Genomic DNA, 27,598 nt, shown 5'->3' with positions numbered 1-27,598 from the left:
CAAACGGGGCCGTCTTAATTGAAAAAAATCACCTTCGGGGAAACGGGTCTTGTTACCAAAATAAATAAATAAATAAATGATAATAATAATTATATCATTTCATGTTAAATCTTCGCGCATTTTGTTGGACCTTAGTTATCATTAAACTGGGTTTTTTGGTCTTTCTGATCTTTGTTTTTCTCGGGGTGTTTGGGCACTTATGATGGGATCTGCACGAGTGCTGCTTGAAACACCAATGTTCGTCCAGACTGTCTTAGGGAGCTGCATCGCATCACGAAACTAGGTCAGGACATACAAGCTCACCTTGACGCATAGTCATGGTTGAAGCACAACATGGTTGGAAAGCCGGCAAGACTAAATTGGAATCTGAAAGCGCGCAACCGCCGACAGTGGCCAGGTCAACTCTTAACTTGCACGGCAGCAAAGACGTTGACCAGTCCCTTTGTTGTTGAAACTTACAAAGATAATATGTCATTTTATGCCTAAATGTCTCGACAGACCATTCTAAATTGACTGTTCACTTACACAAAACGTGCCATGAAAAACCACAGTGCTTCGATATTAACGCCTGGTTTCTGCTAATTTCTTTGTTGAGGTTGTGTAAGTATGGTCTCAGTAGATTCAGGGGCACCCATCTGGGGGCAAAGTAGACAAAAATGTCACTGGAGATTTGTGAGAAGAACCCCAGAAAGGTGCGGGATGTCATTTGAAAAATGGCTGCTGAGAAGACTTGGAAACATTCACTTTTTTGGGGTGAGTTTGTTTTTGGTGGATAATTAAAATTCATTATTTAACCCACTAAAAATTGAAAATCAAATGAAATATGAAGGACCAAACAAGGCATTCTTTTTTGTTCGAGAGGCCTGAGGGATTTTGTTGATTTTACACAATTTTCAATGGAGCTTGAATTGATTCAGTGCACCCTAATGCACCGTTTGCACACACACCATTTTATCCCAGGAAATGTGACAGACGCCCTCTATTGGTCGTGATAACACCGACGGGCGACGGAAGGGGCGACGTTTAGGTGGAAAAAATGCAACAGGGAAAGGACAGCACGACGCGACGGACGCCGGCACGAAGCGACGCACGACGCAAGGGAGCCGTCGTGTCGTGTAGTTGCGTGGCCTGGAGGGTGGCTAGAGAGAAAGAGAAATGTGTGTCCTAAATAGTACACCATACTTCCCGGATGAACGCGTTTGCGTATCGACCAAAACTAAACACCCATTATCTTAATTAATCGTATGCTCTTGCGGGCGTAAGAATTCCGTGTTTTGGGAATGAAAGACGAAGACAAAGCGTATTAAGTTCACAAGAAGTTCATCAATGAGCCTGGGGTCTATTTGCCATTATGACATGAGGAGATGGCACCCAAGACGCATCAGAGAAGCCATCGAGATCTACAAGCACAACACAGTACCCCAAGACATCGGTTTCAATATTAGCAACATCTGGCGCCCCCTACTCCCCCTACAGACCAATGGGTCACCTATACCCACGGTCCACAGTCCTCCCCCCACGAGATTAGGATCCAACCACCAGCCAAGCTGTTCCGCATCAACGAGTTTCCACTGCACTGAATCCTCTCCACCGGTACTTAAGCCCCACACACTCCAGATTCGGCACTCTTTCTCCTGAAGACGAACAGAGCACACTGTTCGAAACGTCGAGTGAACCCCGGTTCTTTTCAGAACCACACACACTCAAAAAGAGAATTTGATTACATGGTGTCACCGCAAACTTCACATAGTTAGTACTTTCGCCATGCATAGCCTCAAGTCTTATTTATGACATGAGGAGACATACAAACTCGTAGACCTGGCGTGACATGTACTATTATAATTTAATGTAAATCTACTTCCTCTTTATTTTATGTTTTGTTTAATCTCCTTTAGTTTGTGTTTTTTATTCGTCTTCAAATATTTTCTAACTTTTTGCTGTTCGTTATCGTCATGTCTTCTTGTCCGTCCCTTCTTTTCGTCTCGCAGTTGCTCGCGTTGTCGTTCTTATGTTCTTGCGCTATATTTTTTTTAATCAAGCCTCGGCGTATTCACCAGCCTCGTGTTCTGTTCTTTTCTCTCTTGTATAGACTACTTTTCTTTTATTGTCACATGTTAAAAACACTTTAACGTGGGAGTTTGTCCCCAGCATGGCCAGAAATCACGTGATACGTTCGTTGTACCAAATGCTACACATGACCTAATCCAGATCCCGTGACTTCTCCTAACTATCCCTGATGCTACTTTTAGAGGGGGTGCCAATCATCCGGGCAGTCACTGAAACAGGGCGGGCCAAATCTCCACTCCCATTATGTTGTGCACAAAATGCTGCTCCCCATATGTTTGTACACAGAATCCCTACTGTCACTTGTCTGCTACATGTTTAGTTAAAATGTCAGGCGGAAAACGTATACCCCCGTTCATATTTTAGATTCATTCTTAAAACCCTTTTTATCCAAATAAGTTCATTATTATTCATGAAATTTGCAACCAATTATTTTAAAGGATCCTTCGCGGGCCCCGCAGATAATGTCATTCTGTTGCTGTTGGAAGCATCTTATGGATATTGTTCCTTTTCGCCTGAAGCCCATAGGCCTCAAATATTACCGCTGAGGCGTGACGGTCATGTAAAGAGTTCCCGGTTATTCTGATAGCTTTTCCACAGTGAATGATAATTCATCATTTTCTACTATCACAGCGTATCTTGAGATACCTGTATCCATTATTTTGATCATATATTTTGAAAGCAGTTGTTTCGAGAACTATTGCCCTTTAATTTCTTGAGTTTTTACATGTTTAATGCACAAATATCATAAAATTCTAAGATGGCAGCCGTAAGGAGCAGGTAGGCAGAAAATTGCCACAGCCGCCATATCGATCTGTTGTTATTCTTTCAAGCCGTGGTCAAGGTGCATTTCATCGGTACTGTTTCTTTTCCCGCATTCATTACAGAAAGAAAACACCATCGGATCAACACAGTTTACCGAGTCCTCTTTGCCAACTTTACTGACTTTAATGACATCAAGGATCGCAGTTCAGATGTTTTTTATTTCATTAAGTTGTTGGAAAAATTCTGTACATCCACTTTTAGTTTCTTTAATTATCGATGTAGTTCAAGTTTGTCCGTTTTTAAAATGTCTATGAACTAAGTTTTCTTATTTATTGGCGTATTTTCTGAAAACGTGTATGGAATAAATGTTTTCTTGAAATGAAAAACAGATTTAAAATATTAATAAAAAAGCCATGTACACTTTCCTGCATGTAAATGTACGTGTTCGCGTCCACGCGCGCACGCGCGTAACCGGCCGTTCGTCAGCGTTTAGTGCTGTGCAGTACGTTGCTGGATCGGTTTTCTGCATGTAAAATACATACCGGTAGATGGCGCTGCGCAGACGGTGTTCAAAATAGCTCATGAAAGTCGAGCAAAGAAAAAATCGAGCTAGATGAAACTGACTTAATTGTGTAGTTAAGTTTCTAGTCTGTCGTGTGCAGTATCTTCTTATTTTGGATAAACTTCTGAAATTGAGAAATTAAGTGTAAAAGATACCAAAACAACAGATCGAGTTGAAAATGGAAACATCTCACTACCTTAGCAACCACTCTGTGGCTAAATTTCAAATTTATGTAGTACTCCTGTTCACAATTCTGTGTTTTTGAAATTCGGTTTAAGCCTTCTTGAGCACGTACACAGAGTTTCGGTGTGATTTTTTGTGAATTTCACTTACGCACGAAGTCTTCACAATGAGAAGGTTCAACAGAGGATGGGCAACTTGCTATAAGGACTTGTTTGTATGGTTTACGAGGGTCTGGTCAAGTTACCGCCGCACCTGTTTAAATCGTTATTTTATGCACGTCATGTCAATGAAAGTGGAACTCATGTGGAGATACTGAACTGGCTCCGATTGTTTACAGTGTCCGTTCACCAGTACTGGACACCGTGTAACCTCAGGTTCCTGTGCACAACGCCCAGAGCAAATGTATGTTTTTTTAGCATTGATCTACATAATAATGGGATCAATGGTTTCCTATGAAACGATGTAAATAGACTGTACGTGGAGCAAGGGGCGGAAACACCGCGATTGTCAATATTTTATCTGATTTTCGAGCGCACTTTTGGGCCCCAATGTGCTACGTTTTCACAGATGGATCAGGCCTTAGATTTTACAGCAAAGCCCTATATTTTTTGTTTACGTACATGTAGCTAAAGACATACTAGAAACGTCACATGGAAGACCAAGTTGGCTACACTTTTCCATTCAAGCAAATGTAGATTATTTATTACACAAATTTCCATTAGTTTTAAGGTTTCATAAGAATTCGGTGAAATTCCTTGTCGGCTTTTTAGCCCTACAGGGCGCCGTCATGTTTGAAGTTATACAGCGCAATTGGAGTAACTAAACAACAAACAATCGTATTTAAAGATAGTGAACAGGATGACTGGACAATAATTCAAGGCCAGCCATCAGACCTTGGATATCCCTAGTCTGGTTCCCAGACAAAAGAAATCTGACTACTCTCTTCCGATTCAAGCCAGGGTCCGGTATCACAATGTCATGTAAAAAAAAGGAAAGAAACAAGAGCTAGGATACCTCTGTTTCCAAAAAACTAATTTTCGTCAATTGGACAGCACTGTTGATGTTCAGGCATTTTCAGCCATGCACATGCATAGACAGATTAGCAGATGTCTATAAGTATAGGGCATAGAGGAAGGAAAACAGTTTTCCTTTCCGGTCAATGCATATAGAGCTCGCAAACTCGTTTAGAAACATACACGTAAGCAGCCACAATGGACGTATTCACGGCGACCAATCCTGGAATTCTCGTGTTTGTACACAAAGCTCTCGCTTGCTCGTTTTGTATTCAAAGACAAACAATGTCAACGCCAGGTGACAGACATAACATGTTTCTTGCGGAATATCCAGCGGAGCCGGTTTAATATTGTTCCTCTTTTAAAATGATATCATGTCAACATTTTGTTCTGTTATATTTCGTGCCATTTTGTGTCATGTAAAGTACATCCTGAAAATGAAATAACATAATGAAATGATATAGCCTCCAACGTGCAACCCAGACGGGCCCTCCCCGGTGACCCAAACATGTTGTGTAATGAGCAATATTTTAGCCTTGAGTGATACCTGACCTAAGATTTGATCACGAGTCAGAAATTTCATGTCAGGGAACCAGACCAGTGTATTCCTTGTTTCTGAGAGCAAAACCTTTTTCATTTAAATAACAAAGATGGAAAAATGGATTTTTCCCCGCCCATTGTAACAGCACAGAACCGTGGTGTGAGTGCGCGACGCACCAAACCTCATACAAGTATCAGTTTCATGTGGCAGGGTCAGTCTTGAAATATCCACCTGTGTTCTACTCTGCACGTACATGTACATAACGTCACCAACAGAACGAATCGAACGATGGCCGACATCGACAAGGCAAGAATTGAAAGGGAAGTGGAAGAACGGAGGGTAGCTTGCAGAGTAAATGAGTTCGCTACCCAAGAGGAGTTTCAGAAGATGACGCAGGACATGTATGCGGATTGGATCAAGAACAACGGATATGAAAAGGTAGGCCAACACAAGTAACTTGGACTCAACGAAATCCCCCTTTAACATCTGGGCATGGTGATGGTCAGTCGATCGACCATCAGAGTCCAGCAACCTGGGCCCCGCGTTCCCCACCACTTACCAGTACAGTACATGTAATTAGTTTCACACAAAATAGCCCGTACCCCGAATGAACATCCGCAGATTTCATCCGCAAAACAGTCCTGAAACTGTCCAATGCTCCCACCCCAGGATTCAGTGGGAAGTGAAGTTTCCGGTGATGGTGATTTAGGTTGCTTACCTTGGGGAAGAAAAGAGAAATTCCTCTTTCAACTCAAGTATACGACCTCAATTTGGTCATAGCTTGGCGACTTTGCCTCGATCAGGAAACAGTCGCCGGCATATACATGTGCACACATCATAGCTTATTTATGAATATTGCCCGTACCATGCCAGTGCGTCGCAAAGGCCGGCGCCCCGTTATATCCACTGGGGTACAGCGTTGGGACACTGTCTGAATCGCCGCCATGTAAACGTGTGCACAACCCCGTGTCTGAACCCGTAGTGTCTGAATCGCTACAACTTTTTACAAGATGGCGACTAGACTCCGAGCTGGACAACAAGAGGATTTCCCACTTGAACGGGAAATCAATCTTTTCTTTGGGAGGTAAGTGAATGTAATCTACCATGGTTGGAATCTCCGATTTCCACTGAATCCTGCAGTGAGCGCATTACACAATTTCAGGACTGTTTTGGAGAGGAAATGAGGATGTTGATCATATAGGACTCAGGCTTAGGCTAGTCAAGTGAAACCATGGAGGAAGGAAAGTAGTTGTGAAATTAATTTATGGTCAGGCTGATTGGCCTTATTCAGAGGGCGGCCATGCATATTTGACTGAATGTTAAGATATTTTTACTCTTGGAATTTGAGAAAGCAGAAAAAAGCCCATTACAAATTAATTTCATTGACGACTTCAAACAACTTCGAAGGGAAACGTCCAATTTTTAAAGATTTACACTTTCTATTCCCTGCATGCTCTCTGTCTACGCTCAAGGGCAATCAACTAGGCCTATTCAGTGGTTGTGAAAAGTATGGCTATAGAGGCTTTTCACGTGGCGTGATATGACGGGCAAAGGTAATTCAGGAAGCGTGCAAAGTCCGTGGAGATGCATTCTTGTACGAATCTGAGTATTTTAATGGCAATTTCATGTATGCAAGAATGTTGAGAGACTAGGGAGGCGCGCACGTTTCTGCGCACATCTGTGCAAATTGAACGCAGACCGTCAAATGTCACGTGACTGAGAATCTTCTGTTGGGTCAAATTTTAACCAGAAGTAGATCAAAGTTGGCCGTCTATGTATTCATGTATTTGCATTTAAGAAAACGATATCTTTTGATTTAAAGTAGCTCAGTTGTCCCTTTATCTTATTCTTCTCTTTTGCTCATTTGTTGAGAAAAAATAGCTGCGTTGTAAGAAGTGGACAGTGTTTTGGCCTAATGTGAACACCGATTTGAAATTAAAAATACACGTCAACTTTATTGTGAAAAATACTCAACTATGAATCCCTTTGTTGAAAAAAATCATCACCGTTTAGAGGTGATTAAATATAGATGGACTTTTAAAATGTACATTAATAGTAAAAGCTGTTACAACATGTTGAATACTGTCAGGAACGTGTATTTTCTGTCTACGATATACTGGCTCAGATGATCAGACGACAGGGAGGAATTTGGGGATGGGAATTACGTCCCATAAAATTATGAATATCAAATGCTTCGATTATGTAAAACTTTGAAATAACTTCCATCCCAAATTTCATCTTGATGCGTGGTCGTAAACATCATTGTAAATGAGGGTCAAACTTCCTGCTTTGCGCGCTTTCACATAGTGTTCTTCTCTCTAGGTGAAACGGTCCTGTCTCTCATATAGTAAAGGCCTACTCCGTCAGGGTCAAAGGGTGACACCGGGTCAATTGCTCTGGGTCAGTAGGGGCAGACCTTGGCGAAGAAATAGGATCCCACTATCCGACTGAGATGAGTGTGCAAAGAATTCATGTTCTTACAAATTCACCAGCATCTAAGAGTAAGAAACCCTAAAGCCTACTCTGAGCAAGCCATTCAGACAATAAGAAAGTACCCCCTGGAAATGTTGAGTCCTTACCCCAAAAGCGAAAGAATTCTATATTTCTGAGACTCATACGTGTGTCATATTATTACTAAAAAAACTGCACGTCTTTTACAGTCCTCATATTGATGGTAACGAGTTCAGCTTGCATCTCCTGTTGTTATCGGCTGACTTCATCTTTTTCCTATTTAGGGGATCGGTCTCAGCCTGCATCACCTATTGGTTTTCATAAATTTTCTTTCTTCTTTGTGCTGTGTCTTTTTAAAATGATTCCCCACAGCGTTTCTTAATTTCTTTGTGCAACGCATCGACTTAAACTTGTCGCGAACATCGGTCCTGATCCCGAGGTGTGTACCGGTATGCAAGTGTCATGCACGCCAATTTTTGTCCCAATTTTAAGTATTAGGGCACTAACACGCCTGATCAGGCAGGGAAAGGAAATCTTTTACATTTGTCAAAAAAGGATACTTAAGTTAGGAGAAAAAAGAAATCCAATTTGTCCCCTCCCTCCGTCTGGATACAAGACCAGGATACGCTACTAATTTGACGGGTGACTTTGGGACATTTGAAGTTGCTGCGTTCTTCTCTACTGTGGTTTCCATATCGACATGAGAAACGCAGAGAGCAACGCAATCAAGACGCAAACTGCACCACAGACAAATGGAAACATGTCGAACGGAAGTGTCGCCACAAACGCAAACCAGCCCCAGACGGATCGGCAAAGTTGAACCAGGCTCAACTTTGCCGACTAGCCCAAAACAATATGCATGACATGGAGTTTGGCTGGTTACCTGATTTGTCAGCATGGTTTTCTCATGCCTTAAGCAAAATTTGGGGTTAAGCAGCTATATGAAATTGGCCCCTGTATATACCTGTCAAAAGATCTATGAAAACTACAGGGAGTGAGGCCAGTACCCGCCAAATACACGTAGTTTTTAATTAAATAACCAATTTCAGACATGCATAATTACGACCATATTACACAACACTTTCCCCACTTCAATTGCTGTTTAATCAAACCTGGGTGCTCGTGAAGGAGTAGGGCATGCTCGAAGTAGGATTTGTTTATTCTTAGTAGATGAAGCATTATCTTGTGCTTCTGTACTGAATATATAGCGCGAACATGCTTTGACGGTTTGGATTTAATTCATAGGCCTAGTATGCCTATAATTCTTTTTCATTCACACGACCTTTTCTTTCAGACGTAGGTAACTTTAAGTTGTTTGAAAGATTCATGGATAGGCCTTTTCCTGGTTTGTTCTTCGTTCATGCCCCGTTGACATACTTTGTAATTTTGTCCAACCAGTCTCTATAGCTGGCATTAGTTTTCTTCCAATTCCAAATCTGCACTCCCAGTGATAGGTTCATCATCGTCAGTTTCGGATTCTTTATCCTCTTCCTGGAAATCTTCTATTTCTGTTCCAAATCTCCACATCTCACGCAGTTGGCTTCTAAACTGCAATTCTCTTCATGCAATTTGTTATTTCTTTCGATTGTTTTTGTTATTTCTTCCGAGTGTGTATTAATTTCTCTGAGTCAACTGCATGTCCGGATTGAAAGCTAGTACATTCACGGACGGAGTGGTCCATTGGCATATAGGTAGAGTGGCATATTGCTTTGCGTTCAAAGTCAAACCGAAGTCTACCCCCTTTTTAAATGCAAATGAAGCGAGGCCGCTTTGGATAAAGGTCTTTGTCGCCAGTGAACTTCAACACAAAAACCCGCTGCCCTTGCATTGAGTTACATTACATTCACTTAATAATTTTACATAATATAGGTTACATGGCATTACCGACAGAATATTTCATAAAATGTTCCGGGGAAAGGCCAACACTGATCGTTATGGGGAAAAGGTCCCAAGAATGCTACAAAAAGTAAAAAGGAAATGATGTCATTTTAGCGTCTTCATGCAATTTATTATTTTATTATTTTCCTCTGTGTCTACCGCCTGTCTTGATTGAAAGCTTGTATAGACTGAATGGATATGTTATGGGCATACATGTACAGATAAGTCATAGCAGAGTCTATGGTATGCATGTAACGTGTAGTATGACGACGCCATGTGCGGCATTGCGTGCGAAGGCAAACCGAAGTCCATCCGTTGTGCAAATGAGGCTAGGATAGCTTTGAAGAGTTTTTGTTGTCAGCGTACTTTGTCCCAAAACCCGCCCCTGCATTGGGCGAGTGGAGTCCGAGTTCATATCAGTGCAGAAAGGTCTTTTCAAGGACTGCACAAAATATTCCGTGGGAAGGGCAACGCTGATTGTTACATGGCAAATGAAGAGTGGCTTTGGATGTCTACAAACGTGACTCGTTTCCATCAGGTTTGGGGACAAAAGAGTCCCAACCAAACTTGAAATGAAGTCAATGTGACGTCATCATGCTATTAGATTTGTCGTTTGAATATAGTTAGTATTTTCTTTGTGACATCCATGTCATTGCGTGCGATGCCAGTGGGGCATAGGGTGATAACATGACCGCTCTGTGATGGCCTTGGGCTGGCTGGTGTAGCAACTTACATTAGTTCAACTGGTTTGCTCGTGCCTCTATTGTCAGCAGCCTTTTGTCAAGTGTGCTTCAGTGTGTGTTGAGTACAGACGATCTCCAGGGTGTACGCCCTATGACCTTTCCAGCTGGTGATCCACAAGGGGTAGAGGTGCAGTCCAATAATTCAAGCGAGAATTTCTGGCCAGCTTATTAGCGTTAAAAATGCCCCCCGCAGTATCTTTTGAAAAAGGCCCCCAAAATGCTAAGATTTTGTGTACATCGTTGCCAGGATCCACCCCTTGGGTCTTTGAGCTTTCGTATGAGAGTAGAATGGCTAAAATCTACGGTTGAAAAATGGTCCTAAGTGCCCGAGAAAGTTGAAGGTTGCCACTTGAAAAGTGGCTGCAATCAGACTTCGGAAAAATCACTTTTCGGGGGGTGATTTTGTTTTGTGGGAATAATTAAAAATGTAATTGATTAACCTACAAAAATTGAAAAGAAATTAAAAGATTTGGGACCAGACTGTAATTAAATTTGTGTTTCAGAAATCTCAGGGATGTTGATATGCATGTACTCGTTAATGGGCCCTGAACAGTGCTGATTTTACACTGTTTCCAGTGGGTTTTGAATTAGTGGACTGTACCCCTAGACCTACCTTATCTATTCTGCATCTTTATACAAAATAGGCCTACATACATTTTAATCTCTCACCCTTAGTTTGTGAGGAGTCCCGGGAAAAAGTGTTAAGCACATAAAAATTCTACCCGCCTTGACACGATGTTGGAAACCTCCGAAAAAAGCAGCGACTTTTCCCAGAACACTACGCGTTCATGATTATCATTCACGATTCATTCGAACTTCAGTGAGGAGACCATTGACGGGAATATCAAAAATGCTTTAGAAGCATTGTTGTAAATGTTACATTGTAACACTTACGGTACATGTGGGCACTACAATCAGATCTAAGCGGATAGTTTGACTGTTTTTTGGGTGTACATTTGTAGAAGGGCGTAGAAAAGATTGAAAAAAAAAACTAATCTTGTGGCCATAACCTTGATTTTCACGGAACTTACAGGTGAGGCCAGTCTGGTCGTGGGGTCACCAAGCGGCACTGTTTCTGGCCGATTTCGCAATGTTACCGGTAGCCATTAGTGCTTTATGTACTTAGTACAGTGCACCAATGTTGTGCACTTTATCTGTGAGGGTTTGAAAGTTTGAAATGCGTTTGTCAAACAGACCGGCACGCACGCGTCACGTACATGCGCATGGGGAAATCGGTCTGGCTGAGGGCTTTGTATTTTTTTTGTATTTTTCGGGAAAGTTCTGCGAAGAGTCAGAGAAAATCATTATTCTGTTTTTTCACTTGTTTAGGATATGCTTGGTCTCGGATTCATCAGTCATATTGTGGTGGCGGACACAGCGTCAAAATTTGTCCCTGTTAAAGACAGCCGACTGCTGGACTGTGCATCCGGAACAGGCCTGCTGGGCGAACAGGTACGTCAAATCATAACCTCTTTCGCTTTTTCTGCAACGTCTAAGTGTAAAAAGGAACGGGTGCAAAGTTTTGTTGCTGCTGAATTTCATACGGACTCCTACGCTGTTCCTTTCCGTATATCTACCCTACCAATGTCATTTTCATTCACGTTCAATGGCAGCTCAAGAAGCGAGGGTATCAACACATTGACGCTCTTGATGCCTCTCAGGAGTGCCTGGACTTTAGCCGAGCAAAGCAGGCATATTCTGACTACTTCTGTGACTTTATTGGGGAGAATCGCCTGCCTTTTCAGGACGGTAAATACAATTCCTCTTGTCGTTGACGAATAGGGCGTAGATATTTCACCGAAGTATTATACGCTTCTTACAAAATTACTGAAGTTCACCCCACTTTAGTGGGTGGAAACATTAGCCTATTTGAGGTATGTGGCGAACAGAATGGGAAGGCGTTATTTGGTTTCGGTAAAATCATTGTGTTTACTCTAAATTGATCCTCTTCAAACATCGCCCTCCTATTGCGTCAGCAGTGTGTCAAAAGGGCATGCTATGTGTAATGTAATATACCGCTATGGCACAAGCAGGTCCTTCTTGGAGAAGACAGTCAAGCACCGGGAAAAGGGTGCTTGTTACTGAAAAATTGATAATATATGTTGAAAAAAGGACAGAATTTTCAGATAACTCTTGGCACTTTGTGTTTCTCAGTAAGCGTCGTTGCAGTATTTTGTCTGTCATTCTGATCTTGTTTTTTTTCGGGTCGATCAGACACTTATGATGGGATTTGCATGAGTGCTGCATTTGGAAACACCCATGTTCGTCCGGACTGTTTTAGGGAGCTGCTTCGCATCACGAAACCAGGTCTGTATTTACAAGCTACCTTGAAGCACTGTTTTCGAGATCCTCTTCGATATCTAAAGTCCTTGGTGTTATGAAAACTCTGAAAAGCTCAAGGTGTAGAGCACGGCGTGACGTTGATTGCGCACAACATGGTTCGTATACTGGTGGCTGAAAACAGCCGGCAACACCAATGTAAATCTGAAAGCGCGCGACCTTCTATAGTTGTCACGGCAGCGTTAACGTCGACAATTCTGTGTTTGGTTGGTGAAACTTACTTCAAAATTAACATGTCTTAGCATGCGTAACAATTTCGACAGACCGTTCTGCACTGAATGTTCACTCTAAACGACATACAAAATATATCCTGAAAATGTGAAGTGTTTTGATATTAACGCCGGGTTTCTGCTAACTTGTTTGTTTCAGGGGGCTACATAATTTTCAACGTGCGTGAGGAAAATTTCGTTCTTGACGAATGTATAAAAAATGGAAAACTGGACGATGTCATTCACAAATTGGCCGCCGAAGGAATTGTTGCGTATCTCGAGAAAAAGCGATGTATTTACATGGAATGCAAACACAACGACGTAGTTGAGTATTGCTTCACGTTCGTCTTGAGGAAGATGAAAGTTAGCGTGAAATAAGTGGTAGATCCAGCATTTACAAATAGAGAGGGCGCCCGACGGAAGTCACAAAAAAGGGAAGGCCTCCATAATGGAGGTGAATCAAAACATACAATTGGGGCTTATACTTGTATTAATAATTGTTGCCTTGAAACTGATTAAATAACCAGGTTGACAACAAACAGAAAAGCCAGGTAAAAGCATTGGCAGCTCATTAAAAACAACAGAACGATAACAACGACAAAATAAAAAATTGGCGGGGCGCCCCCCTGTGGATCAGCTACTAGCGATCACTAGTCAGCAGTTAGTTAGAAGAAGCTTATTTTAAAATGTTGTTTTAATTCAGAAGTTGAAAACAAACAGTGATGCTGACCAATGATACTAAATGCAAATTTGTTTTGATATTGAAACCATATTATTTCAGAACATAGCACCTTACCCTTTGAGGTACTATTGTGTGGCACCTCTATGATCCAGCTGGTCTTTAGAATTTATAATTATTAATCAGTTGTAAACAAATTTGCCCCATCTATGAGAGTCAAGGTTCTTGTTATATAAACAGCACGTCAGAATCTTTGAGCGGCGATTTACTTTTTAAAAAGGGTGAATGAGAGAAACGAAGCTTGAGCATACATGGACATCGTTTTTAGTCGGTCAAGAAAATTTTGACAGCATATGCCATCTCAAACGATGTCTGTTATGACGCCTGGTTATCAGTTCTGCGAATCCAGAGATGACTAGGACAAGTGGCCACGGAAAAAAAATCGCCGAAAGATGGCCTTCTCAGAATTTTATTGGCCGCCGGCCAAAAAGTTCCCCCGAAATATGCACAATCTACTGACAAGTTTTTAAAAATTTGGACATCGTCACTTTATGCCCCAGTGATTGGACTAATAGTTCCCAGCACCTCCGAGCGGGTAATGAAACCGGAGGAATCCTGCCTGTTTTATGTTAATGGGGAAAAGAGACCTGCCTTGATGCACACATCAAAGCAGGAGTGGATAGAATATTTTGCCTTTTCTTCTTCGCTACCAAAAAATAACTTCACCATTAAAATTTCACACAAACAAGCCACTGATTTGAAATAAATTGTCACTCAAAATGATATATCAATGATATTCATTGAAAAAAACATACTTGATCAACAAAGGATTAACAAGGATAGCTGCTTATGTATTACTCGCCTTTCTGCTGAGACGCAATTCATGTTAAAGCATTGCTATTTGCCTAAAAAACTCAAATAAGCCTATTCAGCATTTAACATTTAACAGGGCTTATCGCATGCGTTAAACTGCAGCTAGCTACAGGTCCCTGAATCCCTGTATAACAGGGACGGAGACCCGTCCAATCGCAGCGGGTATTTTAAAGATGTTAATACAAGATCACGGGACGCGTTGTCGAACAACAGCAATAGAGAAATAGTCTCAGGTGTTTATGACTTTGGGTTAATGGTGTTCCATTTCTTCCATCCCGCTCATTTCCCCAAGATGACCTTTTAATACCTCGTCACTCTTCGCTTTCTTTCTGACTGAACACACTAACTTATTGAAGAAACGAAAGGAAATAAATATTTTAATAAACTGAGAAGCGTTTAACATTGTCATCTATAGCAACCCAAATTGCATCTTTGAATAATGAAATGTGAAGAGACGTATTTATTGAGCAGGTAGCCCGGGTCCCAGTAAGTGCCCAGCTTCAGGCGTGAAAGGTGGATTAAATCACGGGGAAGAAACAATAATTTATGTGCCTAAAAGTCCTAATTTCATATGGATCAATTGTTGAAATTGATGGTTGAATATTTATGAGGTGTAGTAAACAAATACAGCATGGTGTATTGGGGAAAATAGTTGGAATTACTGGTCCCCGGGGTGGAGGTGAGTTTGACTACCTCCGGACGCTCTTCTCACTGCTTGCCCTCACACCATGCGGTATTTGTATTTTGCCACTTACAACGATTGTTCACATTATCAATTTTATGAATTTGGTGCTTATGCCCGATTAGACATTTTTAACTGGAAATTTTGCCCTCCAACTTCACATTAAATTTGTTAATTATTACTGTCTACGGATGAGGCAAGAAGTTTATCTTGGTATTGTGGAGAAATACCGGTTACTGATAGGCATTACCCCTACGGGTTTTTATAATATTTACTCTCGATTGTTAGAGCAGGGCTGCAAACTTGAAACTCTTTCAATGTTATGTTGACGAAAAAGTGGGCAACACCTACTAAATGGTTGATCGCCTAATTTTAGTTTACTATTCATCAGCTAGATAACATTACCATCTATGCCAAAAACTGAAGCAAAATCAAGGTTCAAATCGATGTATGTAGTAATCACGGGGAATGCTCAGTGCACGGTTGTTGTATTTGCCATCAGAAAGGCAAACCACTATGCCACACCTAATGTTGCAAAATTCAGTGTGTGCGATGTTCACAGTGTATGTGCATTTATGTTACATTAATTTTTGTGATCGATGTGGATGTCAAATATGTACGTGCAATACACTATTATGATTATATCCCCCTCGAAAAAGTTGCCCCAAAGTAACATTTATGACTCCCAAAGATGTCTGATATTTTGTTTTCCTTATCAAATTTAAGCTTAGTTTTATTTGCTTTACTTATAAAGAAAAAATGTATTTGAAGGTAATCTTTACTTGACAATTTCTATTTATGGCAGTTTACACTGTTAATGTGATTACTGAATTCATATCCTACATTATCGCACAATTGTTTGGGTTCTTCACTTCTTAGGAATTTATGCCTAGTTTTAAACTTGCTGAAATTATCGTATATTTTCAAAATATTGCAGTTTCAGAAATTGTTCACAGAAATCAACTTCAGTTTAACTGATCCACAAAAATATGTAGTTTGTAACAAGGCGTTGGTCTTATTTACATGAACCACTTTGAACCATTTTATGATCCTGTTTGTATTTTTTTGATGGAAAGAAATAAAAGAGGTTTTAATATTACAAAACAAACCCTGATCTGTTCGGTGTCCTCATTTTGCGAGCATTTCCATTGAGCACATGTGTTACAGGGTATTAAATTGGATTAAATGATTGCTGTGGGCAATCCTGCTGGACAGAACAAAAAGCAGTTGTGTTACGTAATCGAGCTTATCTCCCCATAGTATCATCAGATTTAAATGAAGCGCCCAGGCTTACAAAAAGATACTGGTAAGATTCTGATTTAATTTAATACCAGAGATAATTTCCGACACTTGTCTCGGGCTGGGTTGGGTTTTGGGGACATCTGCATTGCCAAATACATGTACGCAGTGTGACTGTACAGTCCGATATAACTCTGAGTACACGATGTTTCAACTTGAATCTATATGCTATGTATGTATGGCTTAATTTTCACATGTACGCAATGTTTGTGAATGTATGATATTTATAGAAACAGGTTCAATGTTCATGTAATCATGTACGAGTGAATTGTTGAAATAAGGGGCCTATACTCTGGTTTTATTGAAATAAGAATATGTGCCCTTCAGTTTAAATCTATTATGCGATATTTTGACTTGTAATTGATTTATTTATTGTGCTCAGTCGTCAGGTAGAAGTCATATCCTGCAGGGTAGGCAGCCAGCCAGGCGGTAAATACTGAATTGTGGGATGTGGGGTTATAGTTAACTTTGGCGGACTTCAAAATTGGCTAGGGCTGGAAATAGCACACGGCTCTACGGAGAATGGCAGTGTAGCCGTTTTCATATGGCCTTGCAGGACTCGCTCAATCGGCTGGTTTTTACCTTACAAAGAGACGTGGCGGGAACCAGTCCAATGAGGGCAAGTCTGGCCCTTTTTGGAACTAGAATTTCATTGTTCATTCTTTATCCATGGACATGGCCAAAGCAACAGGATCATCTGATTAATCTACTCATGACGGAGTTATTCGGTACTGGGCCGGTTTATGATGTCCACTTAAGAACAACGTTCATGATGTCCACTTATAAAGGCTGGTTCATACTTCAGGCTGATGCGAAAGAGAAGCGAATTTGACGTCACGCAAAATTGCAGCAAAATTCGTTGCAGTCGAAGTGTGTTCAAGTTTTACAAATTCGCCTTTACTCAGGATTTTGTGAACCTATCCCAACAGAAAAATAACAGTTGCTTGACAAAAATGAAATAATGGTTCATATCAATGCAGAAAAATCTGCAGGTGCTTAGTTGTAGGCACGTCCTGTACTGAGGCATTCAGCCAAGCGATGCCAATAATTATTCACTGCTGATGTTTGGCATTCACTTGGCAATACAATCTCAGTTTCATATATGAAGAGATGGCTGAAATTCTGCGTCAAAACTTGGCTACTGCTGGCACACATGAAGGCCGTAAATCCGGGAAGGGGTGTTTCGAAATATGGTGCCTTGTGGAGACCCGGGAGAATGGGTTGAATAGGTCTCCACAAGGAATTTCTAAGGTGTATACATGTAGGTCTCCACAAGGATTTCACGAAACCGATATTTGGAAATCGCTCAAAAAAGGAGAAATTTTTAGTGAGTTAGAATTTGGCGCGAATTGGAGTGTGTCATGATTATAAGGGACATTCGGTCGGAAATTTCAGTCCAGGAGAGTGATTCATGTTGAAGTGTGGGAGCATTTTGAAAACATCGTTTCACACGCGACCGTATTCGTACTGGAGAACAAAGCGATGTCTCCACAAGGATACAAAGTTCGGAATGTGTGAATACACCACCGCATGCACTACCCCACCGCTCCAACTTCAGACGTTGGAACATAAATGGCTGGTCGTTATGTGTGCAGATAGTTTGCAGCTATTGTGTTCGATGTGCACTGCATGTACTGATACCTTATCCACAATTTTGGTTCCAACAGTAAAGCCACTCATGTGAAACGTGCGTCCTCCCGTGAAATGGAACACTTCATCTGTCACTGAATAAAATTGTTCTTACCGTTTACCTGTCACGTATGTTCATGCCCGGGCACATGCGTACTGAATCCTACTATAGCCAGAAGAAAAGCCAGGAAAATGGCTCATGAACCGGACAAGTGGACCCCAAAAGCAATCAACGTCAAGCTCAGATATAGTTGTTTGCCCCTCATTTCCATACTGATTAGTAAAAACACTCAAAGTCCCTTTTGCTAACTTGCACAAGATAAAAATCCATTTCCTGCCAAATTTTTGCACGTCTTTGTCACGTACCTCTAAAGTAACAAAGTCTGAAGTTTGAAGTGAAACAACATGTTAGAGGGTTTTTTCAGTTTTGCCGGGATTTCCCTGACATTTCTCTACGGGTGAATTGTGAAGAATATCATGAACGCTCTAAATGAGAAAGTATCGTACAAGAAGGAAACTGTACGAATGAGAACAGAAAGTTTTTGTTTGTGCCTTTTAGTCGGGTAATTTGACGTCATTGTACGTATTAGTGCAATGCAGTAAAAGTTAACTCGTACAGGAACGCACTCATATCCAGGGGTGTGCGCGTGTACGTGTAGGCCATGCCCAAAATCCGGACATGTCGGACTCAGTGTGGAAATTTGAATCCTCATGAAAAACAAACTGCATTTCAGACAAATGGCTGTCAATCGTGAAGAAATGAGCTGATGGCAGTATCACCGATACCGATGACCTGAAGGGAATTTGACAAAAGAGTGGAAACCGGACACTAAGTTAGGTGAAAAACATGAAAAATGACAAAAATGGGTCCCAATAAAAAACAAAATAAGTTTTAAAAAGGTTTTCTGTCAAGAAGTAATGAACGTTTTTGATCAAAAGAGTTACTAGTCTTTCATTTGGCATCAAAGTTATTTGAAGGTAAACCCGGCAAAATTGTAAAAATTAGACGCAATGTTAGATTTAAAATTTAAAACGACGATTTAAAACGACGTAACAACGAGGATATTACCCTCGTGCCCACTCCCTTCCCGCCAGTGGGTAAATGTAAGGGATACCAGGAACGCCCACACTCCGGCCTTATTATGTTTGCCTTTCTCCATAGAAAATGACGTATGTTATCTCTCTTTTTTTTCAGAATCAAAGCAAGATTTTCAACAAAGATTTGAATTTTCTCTTCACCCATGGAGCAATTTCGATGTGTTTGGCTACTTTTCCGTGTCTACGTTTTGCCCAGTTCTTCTTATAGTTTCATTGAATTGACGCAAGCTTGGGTGCATCTTCTAGTTGTGCCAAGATCATATTGGTCCTGAGGTGACAGATCTGTCAGGATGACTGCTCCATGTGTGTGCGGTCCAGCACGTTATCTCAGTCCGTTTAAAACGTTATCAAAGATGCTTGTATAATCTTGCCTACAAATTTTCTTGTGTTCTTAATTTTTGTAGCGCTATAAGCAATTTCAGGCGGATATGTGCGCTTTATAAAAATCATTGAACCCCAACATTTGTACCGTAATCCAAGGTTGCTCATTCTTCAATCGAAATAGCAATATAGTATGGGCATTTCAGAATGAGTCATACATAAGAACGTGTAAGGATCAGTGAACCTCATTTTGAGTGGTTTATATAATGGTTCGAAAATTGCTAACCATACTTAATTAAGTTGATACAGCATTCCTCAATTTCATTGAGTCCTATGGTAGTGTTAGTCCCGAAGGTTTCGCTGCAATGACACACGTAATAATGATACCAAAGCGCAAGAGGAAGAGAATACTCGTACATGACTATCCAGCATGGACCGTTGACGGCACAGTACTCTGATGAAGTTGATCATACAGCATACAGTCCTGTGGCGGTTTTAATCAGACAGGTTTTGCTGCAATGACACACGTATGATAATGACTTCAAGGCGCACGGCAAGAGGAAAAAGAGTGTGTATCCACTGAGCACTGACGGTGTTGACTCCACGAATACTGTTAGTGTTTCATGCGTCACGTAGCCAAAACCCGTGCACAGGTGAAAAGAAAGGCGTGGACTCAGGCGAAGGGTTAACAGAGATTGAGACTCGGGACTCAGTGTTCGTGCAACATTGGGAAATAGTTTAAGTCAGAGAATAGAACTTGGAACTATAGATTCATGCAAAATTGGGCGAGGCGAATCTTCGCACATATACAGTCATCGTCCATTCTCTATGACTGAATCATGAAAACATTGCGTACAATAATCAACATAGCGTACTAGGACAGCCAAAGGACAACCTCAACCTCTGACCTGAACTAAACTACTAATGGTAACCCGTTAAAAAAACTAATTAAAACTAATTAAAAAAAAAACCACGCACCGTAGTCTAAAAGTGGTGCTGTTAAAAATGGGGGAGAAATCAGTTTGTTGTGGTTACACGTTTTGATCTGTAGAGTGAGATATTATCTACTTGAACAGTTGAACAGTGCAAGTGCCCTGAATCGATTTCACCAGGCGAAATAAAAAAATCAGCATTATTTTGTGAATTGAAGTGAAAATCGTGTTAAGATAGTCGGGAAAACTTATATTACTCCCGTTTACTGATGTTGTTGTACATTTTGTAAATAAATGTATTCTGTAGATAAATTAATGGTTCAAGGTCCGCCTTGCTTCTCATGTGATTGTGTCGGAATACACAGGGTATTAGGGTAATAGACAAGCTAACACATTGCGTGACCTCAGAGGGTAGGATGACCCGGGTTTGTGAGACGTACTGCTGGGGATTCTGATTTTGTCCTGACAGCTGAATTTGTGCCCAATTCCCAGACGCCACCGCTTTAGAATTTCAGACCCAATAAACTTCATGACACCGAAATTGTTCGAAAAGTTCAACACCATGTAGGCCTATTAGGAAGGCAACAGTACTGGTATTTGAATGAATTTGAAGGTGTCCATGAGGAAATCAAAGGAAACGTTGAAGTGCACCACGTTCGCCTGACTTCTTCTTGTTTTGTTTTCATGGCGCTTTCAGCTACTCAAGCTATTTGCAGCAATAAGTACACGTTTATGCATAACTTTTATTCATCAGCTGAGCATCACACTACGGAGTTAGGAAGAAGGTCCAGTTTTAGAAGCAGGATCTATGAGAAAACCGGAGAAAACCTGCGAGAGCCAGTATGGACTGGAAACCAAATGCCAGGCCTCAAACTTCGCCGGACTTCCAGTCGCCTTCGATCCGGTTTAATCTCCGAGCTGTTCTCCATTGGACAATAAAATGATGCGCCTGACTGACTTTAACCACAGGCCATTATACTAGACTGGCTACGCTTTACATACGAATAAGGTAAGGTCGGGTCCTTTCCATACTGCGGGCCACTGTCCCTGAATTCTCCCTGAGGCCTGGCCCTGTATTAAGCAAGTTTAGAGGTCATAGCCGCCATGATGCCACGAGTTTACTTGGATTTCCTTTACACTGCCCTGGGCAACTGAACGAATATCGTGATCTGAGAAGCATTATATTGTACAGTAGTTGACCATTTCTCACGAAAGGCTGCTGATTACTGTAATCATTGCTGCTATATCATCGTCACTAGGGGAAGAATATCGAGCGATATGGCCGACATCGACATGGAAAGAATTGAAAGGGAACTGGCGGAGCGAAGGGAAATTTGTAGGAAAAAGGAATCGGTCCCCCCAAAGGAGTTCCAGAAAATGATGCAGGATATGTATGCGAATTGGATTGAAAATAACAACTATGAAAAGGTAGGTCCAGTTGTATTGTTTGAGGTATTACAATGTCATCAATGTGAAGAACAAAGAGAAATGGGCCTAATACTGAACCTTGGGGTATCCCTCACTTAATGAGTTGACTGTTGGAATTAACAGATTTAAATGAGACATACTGTTTTCTGTTACACAGAAAACGTTTTAGTAGGTTCAGGGCTGTTCCTTGCACACCGTAATGCTCTATTTTCTGATTCAACTATTGTGATTATATTATCAAAAGCTTTTGATATGGCTAAAAATACACCTATGGCAAAGTTATTTTGATCTATTACATACAAGTTTACTAATAACATAATTTATGGTACGCCAGTTCAGTTGAGCGCTTTTGTCTAAATCCAAATTGTGATTCAGAGATAATATTGTGCTTATCAATTAAAGATGCTAATCTCTGATAAATAAGTTTCCCAAATATTTTTGAAAATGTACATAGAACTGATATAGGTCTGTTGGTCGTTACGTCTTGTTTACAACCTTTTTTGTAGATCAGCGTTCCTTAATTTTTGAGACCACCAGAAACCTTGCCTGTTTGATGACATCCAGAAGCCTTACTGGAGCGAAGCTTATTAACACAACTGACGACCTCTTATTATGTAATGGGTGTGAAAAACAGTGATTTCGAATTGTGTTTCTTACGAAGGAATCGCTGGATATGTAGAGGCTACCTCAAGTGTTAACTAAATAGTTATTAAATGCCTCAGCAATATCCCTCTTATTGTTGATTTCAGTGCCATCTTGGAGAAAATAAGAGGTTGATTCACCTTGTTCACGTTTCATAAGTAAAGAATAAATAACTTTCCAAGTACCCTGAATATTTCCCTAAGCTTTATCCAATTTTGCATGTAGATAGTCTTTCTTTGCAACCATGATCAGGGAATAATGTTTTTCTATACAGAGACTGAAATAATTTGTTTGTTCTCAGTTAGGATTCTCAAAATGATTTCTTTGCCTAATAGAATTATACCATCAGTTAACCACGGGGTTTATTTTTGCCATAACGACGTTTTCCTCCAGCAAAGGAAACCTTTTATAATACACTTGTTGAACTCGTAATAAAAATGAATAATACATACAAAGAATATCACTGGTTGATATTGCAGAGTCCCAATCGATCACATTCAAGTCACCAATAACGTTTTCGACGTTATCGGGTTTAATTAAAGTCGCACTGCACAAGTCCTCACTGTTGCACTGCCTATTAACAACATGGCATTGCATAAAACAGTGTCACTGTAGAGATAAACGGCCCGAATGCACCAAGCACCACGGCACCATGGGCCCCGGCAGCCCAAATCTACTATCCGCAAGTGAACGGCTGGACTGCGCAACCTGTGTTCTGCTGTACACATAATTCTGCGCCGTTTCCGTCACGTCACAGGACATGTACATGTACACACAGTCACTGCACTGGTAATGCAGTCTTCATTACAACTATTACAGTCACCGATAAGTGACAAAATTGAATTGTTTCCTTATTATTGGGACGTTTGTATTAACCCTAACAGTCCCAAATCCTCCAATTTCAATACAATTTTACGTACACCTTTGGGGTTAGGGTTTTAATATTATTATTATTATTATAACAACCCAATCAATAAAGTGTAGAAAACAGTTTGCCCCAATCTCATCCAACGTAAATTAAAGGCCTGTACCCCCTAAGTGGAAGTGGCACACAATCCAACATTAGATGCGTAATGCATGGATGAAAGGAAATGGCCGTTCAGTTTCAGAAACGACCTTTGGGAAGTTTCTGCGAAGTAAAACTGTGACACTGTTCTTTGACCTGTTCAGGATATGGTTGTTCTCGGTTTCCTGAGTCACATTGCGGTGGCGGAGACAGTGTCAACATTCCTCCCTGACAGCGACAGCCGATTGCTGGACTGCGCATCTGGAACAGGCCTGTTGGGGGAAGAGGTACTCAACACCAGAGCTCATCTGAGGGCTTATTTCTGATTTTGAAAACAAAATACGTGAATATAATAATGCAGCAGTATACCAGCAACCCGTGTTCAATGGAGCATTCAGTACCAGTATATTTCCAACATGCGTGACACAGGTGGCAATTAAACTCTAGCTCCCTCTGTACAAACAGCTGGGCTCAACACAACTTCCATTCGCTCCAACTGGATCTTTTGCTAAAGCATTCGGTAAAGTACGTGCATGAGCATTCCACGTGGTTTTCTCTTGATAATGTGTATAGTATGTTTTTTGTCTCTGTATTTGGTATTGATCCCCATAACATGTCCTGTCTCAATTTTCATCTTTATTCATTGGCAGCTTAAGAACCGAGGGTATCGGCATATTGACGCTCTTGATGCCTCTAAGGAGAGCCTGGACTTAAGCCGGGGAAAGCAGGCATATTCGAACTACTTCTGCGACTTCATTGGGCCAAATCGCTTACCTATTGAAGATGGTAAAGTGCCGGGCATTTATTGTCAATAAATGTCGCTTTCAAAAAACCCGTGAACTTGTGGTTTTCCACTGGGTTTCTTATGCTACGTCGTGTATCTAGAGTAACGAATAAAATAAATTATAGAGTCCCCGCTGCCAAGTGGTAATCATTAACTGTTTTTGTCTTTTGGTCACAGATACTTATGACGGGATCGGCATCAGTGCCGCCTTTGGAAACACCCATGTGCGTCCAGACTGTTTTAGTGAGCTGCTTCGCATCACGAAACCAGGTCAGTACGTATTTACTTTCAAGCAAGATCCCCTTAGTAGCAGTACTGGAGTAGGCCTACAGGCTACATGCGCGAACCGATGCATGGCGATACCAAACTTGGAGAAGCACGAGAGGCGGAGCTTGTCACTTTTATTGCCGACTACATGGTCGCACATTTCGCTCGTAAAGCATGCATGAATAATTTTTATCTTAATGGCAACAACCCTTTTACAATTTTCGGAGCATGGTAGCACTAGTGACGTTAAACTAGCCCAGTAAGAAGCGGGTGAAAATGTTCTGTCCGTTTCCACTCGGAATTCCTTATTCCTTCCCACGAGATATTATTTCGTTTCTTTTGCACGAATTACTTATTTTGTCAAGCCATGCATTATTTATCAGTAAGCACAAATTACTCAGTCGTTCGCGCAAAGTACACCGGACAGCAAAAAAAACTTGCCACTTCTGTCAAAGGCAACACATAAAAATTCACTCCATAGAAATAAACAATTTTTGTACACAGGTATGCTGCAATACCCCTTTCTAATCACATGCCCAAAAGCAAGTGATTATCTTTATAAAAAAAATTGACATGCACAGCAACTTGGTTACTGAATCAAAAGTCACACACAAAAGCACTCTCCACCAAGTAAAAATGACCCATGAATGGACAACATTTTAAACAACCAATGACAAAGTAAACACCTGTTTTGTCAAAATGATGTGCAGGAGTGGTTTCTGTATAGGGATGCCATCCTTACTGACTATGCATACACATTATTGAAAAGTAATGATTGTGACCTCTTTATTTCGTCCTGTGACATTGATTTCTGTGTAAAACTGACGGCTCATTCTATTACATTCTGTGACTTTTAATTCAGTAACCAAGTAGCTGTGCATGTCAGTTTTTTCTTTATTATAAAGATAATCACTTGCTTTTGGGCATGTGATTAGTAAGGGGTATTGCAGCATACCTGTGTACAAAAATTGTTTATTTAGTGAGTGAATTTTTATGTGTGGCCTTTGACAGAAGTGGAAGGTTTCTTTTGCTGTCCAGTGTACTTTACACAACAAGAGTGTGTGCACGTATGTTATTCACGCACAGGAATTTGCTTTAGTAACTTGAGCGAACGAATTAATAATTCTTGCACAAGAATTAGGAATATTCGTGGGGATGAAAATTATTAGTGGAAATGTTGTTCCACGTATGTTTAGACACACCAGCATTCACTTTTCACTGTGACAAAAACACGAAATGTGTCATAAAAAAATCAATGCGAATTAAGGTTAATGCCAAGTTTCTACTGCTGTCTGTATTCCAGGGGGCTACATAATTTTCAACGTGCGTGAGGAAAACTTCATCCTTGACGACTGTATGAACAATGGGAAACTGGATGACGTCATCCACAAAATGGCTGCCGATCGAAGTGTAGCGTATCTGGAGAAAAAACGGCATATTTATATGCAATGCGAACACAACGGAAAAACTGAGTATTGTTTTGTGATCGTCTTGAGGGTGATTTAGGTTAGGTAGTTACCTGTAGTTATAAATAGAGGGGCGCCCAATATTTAAAAAAGGGGAGCAGGTGGTGTGTGAACCCAAACATACAATTGCGGGCCATAATATTTCAGTCATAGTTTCTGCTTTTAAAATGATTAATGAAAACAACCGTGCTGACAGGAGCAGAAAAAAGGGCAAAAGGAAAGAGTCTCAACTAAAAAGCAATTAAGAACAATTATTAACAATAAAGAAAAGTAGGCATTAAAGTACCGATACGTGTCGTCAGTAAGCAGGTGATAGCGGTTTACATTTCTGATATTTTTCTTTAGAAATTGAAGCGACAAACAAGAATGCTTCTGTGTTATTGAGATCACATTCTTTCAAAAGGAAATCGCTACTGCTCATGGATTCGCTACTAAATGTCTTGTTTGTCAACTCAATATTTAAGCTATCGACTTTCATAATGACCAACAGTGATCATCGTAACAGACAATGAATTTGATTCATAGATCATCCAGACCCGGTTTAGGGTTCTCGGTATATAACCAACACTAGCAATTTGTGAGAGAAGCTAATTTAATCACTAAAAAGGATGAATAGAAAGTAGAAAGGAAATGGTTTAACGTGTGACTGCATTTTTCTTAGGCACAATCTTTCTATAACTCTGTGCTCTTCTTCAATGTATGAATTACTCTTGTACATTCCTATTCGCTTAAATGCAATAAAAAGTGCAGTTTGTAAACCCTTGGAATTATCTGTACTTTCTAGGACAACTGAGGGCACTGTTGTTGTGTTATTAGCCATGGAAGACACGGTTCACTACACAGGCTTTTCTGGAATTGTAAACCAAGAAAAAAACCTACTTTAGGGAATGATGCTTGTTTATTGCTATGCAAATGATCAACAATGAATCAGCATCGTGGATAGGGAAATACTTATTAGCATAACAAATAACAAAAAGCAGTAAAATACCCTTTGAAGTAGTGAAACAAACTTGAAAATAAGGTCAACTGAGAAGAAAATGTGCATTTTGAAGGGTTGAATTAAAATAAATTGATTGCAGCTATTCTATTGTGTCGTCATGAAATTACAGTGGTTTCACGTATTCTTTACAGTTACATAATACTACAGTCGGGTGCCCATCATTTCGATAGAATGAGTGTGACATTCCTGTAGTTAGTCATGACGTCTTGGTGCTTGTCCTGTTAATCAAGTTCCAGAAATAACGAGGACAGTCCAGTGGTCAGGCCGGCTATTTCATGTAGGGAGAGATATGTCACTTCAGACTTGAAATAGCATCAATAACACACAGAACGTCTTTCTCACACGTTTAAAGACGTGATAAATGAAAATAAATCCATTAGTTGTAGGCCCAATTCTTTGTGGTCGGAGCGCAGCTTTTGCGATGCCAAGCTCATCAAGGCTTTATGCAATTTGTACGAAACTTCAGGGGTTATAGGGATTTTAATTACGTCTGAAAACAGTCCGATAAAAAGAAGACAAATTTCCTTCCATTTGCGGTACCGGTACTCAAGGTCGCACAAGTTGACACCTCGCTCATCGTGCTTAATGTCGTGAACATGTTGTTCTACTTCTTGATAAATTATTTTTTAAAAAAATCTTCGGTATATAAAATGAACGTCGTAATTGGAGAATCTTGCCGCTATTACATTTTATGATTACGTTTTCCCCTTTGATCTAAGCTGCACGAATATTCGCAGGTATAG

General features: G+C 40.6%; 3 protein-coding genes across 4 annotated transcripts in view; 2 read left to right on the top strand and 1 right to left on the bottom strand.

The window, feature by feature from the left end:
- ints9 (integrator complex subunit 9) overlaps window positions 1-19,895 on the bottom strand; it is a 42,758-nt gene extending 22,863 nt beyond the window's left edge. Inside the window, exon 1 of the mRNA XM_087149160.1 lies at window positions 19,748-19,895. Within this exon, the coding sequence (XP_087005286.1) occupies window positions 19,748-19,801 (54 nt within the window). The 5' untranslated portion in view covers window positions 19,802-19,895. The remainder of the gene's footprint in view (window positions 1-19,747) is intronic.
- On the top strand, window positions 5,015-16,091 carry LOC110978308 (methyltransferase-like protein 27). Its single transcript, XM_022233210.2, has 5 exons — window positions 5,015-5,566; window positions 11,530-11,652; window positions 11,814-11,949; window positions 12,415-12,507; window positions 12,910-16,091. The coding sequence occupies exons 1-5, from the start codon at window positions 5,417-5,419 to the stop codon at window positions 13,125-13,127; spliced, it is 720 nt and encodes a 239-aa protein (XP_022088902.1). The 5' UTR covers window positions 5,015-5,416; the 3' UTR covers window positions 13,128-16,091.
- A 767-nt stretch (window positions 19,896-20,662) lies between the features above and the next one.
- On the top strand, window positions 20,663-26,933 carry LOC110978323 (methyltransferase-like protein 27). Of its 2 annotated transcripts, XM_022233235.2 has the most exons (6): window positions 20,663-21,271; window positions 21,522-21,690; window positions 23,503-23,625; window positions 23,989-24,124; window positions 24,300-24,392; window positions 25,693-26,933. In XM_022233235.2, the coding sequence occupies exons 2-6, from the start codon at window positions 21,541-21,543 to the stop codon at window positions 25,893-25,895; spliced, it is 705 nt and encodes a 234-aa protein (XP_022088927.1). In that variant the 5' UTR covers window positions 20,663-21,271; window positions 21,522-21,540; the 3' UTR covers window positions 25,896-26,933. The 2 variants fall into 2 exon arrangements, with proteins under 2 accessions (XP_022088927.1, XP_022088926.1); XM_022233234.2 differs by having other exon boundaries at window positions 20,664-21,690.
- The last annotated feature ends 665 nt before the right edge of the window (window positions 26,934-27,598 follow it).

The sequence above is a fragment of the Acanthaster planci genome, linkage group LG02, assembly GCF_054643075.1.
Source record: "Acanthaster planci isolate LZ-2023a linkage group LG02, COTS_SCS, whole genome shotgun sequence".
NCBI lineage: Eukaryota > Metazoa > Echinodermata > Asteroidea > Valvatida > Acanthasteridae > Acanthaster > Acanthaster planci.
This window is presented reverse-complemented; position numbering and strand designations above follow the sequence as displayed.

Bases quoted from the DNA above. Each gene is read 5' to 3' on its own strand.
- LOC110978308 (XM_022233210.2), top strand. From the start codon at position 5,417: ATGGCCGACATCGACAAGGCAAGAATTGAAAGGGAAGTGGAAGAACGG. The intron at 5,567-11,529 runs GTAGGCCAACAC...TCACTTGTTTAG, and splicing joins AGAACAACGGATATGAAAAG to GATATGCTTGGTCTCGGATT. The intron at 11,950-12,414 runs GTAAATACAATT...CGGGTCGATCAG, and splicing joins TCGCCTGCCTTTTCAGGACG to ACACTTATGATGGGATTTGC.
- LOC110978323 (XM_022233235.2), top strand. From the start codon at position 21,541: ATGGCCGACATCGACATGGAAAGAATTGAAAGGGAACTGGCGGAGCGA. The intron at 21,691-23,502 runs GTAGGTCCAGTT...TGACCTGTTCAG, and splicing joins AAAATAACAACTATGAAAAG to GATATGGTTGTTCTCGGTTT. The intron at 23,626-23,988 runs GTACTCAACACC...ATTCATTGGCAG, and splicing joins CAGGCCTGTTGGGGGAAGAG to CTTAAGAACCGAGGGTATCG.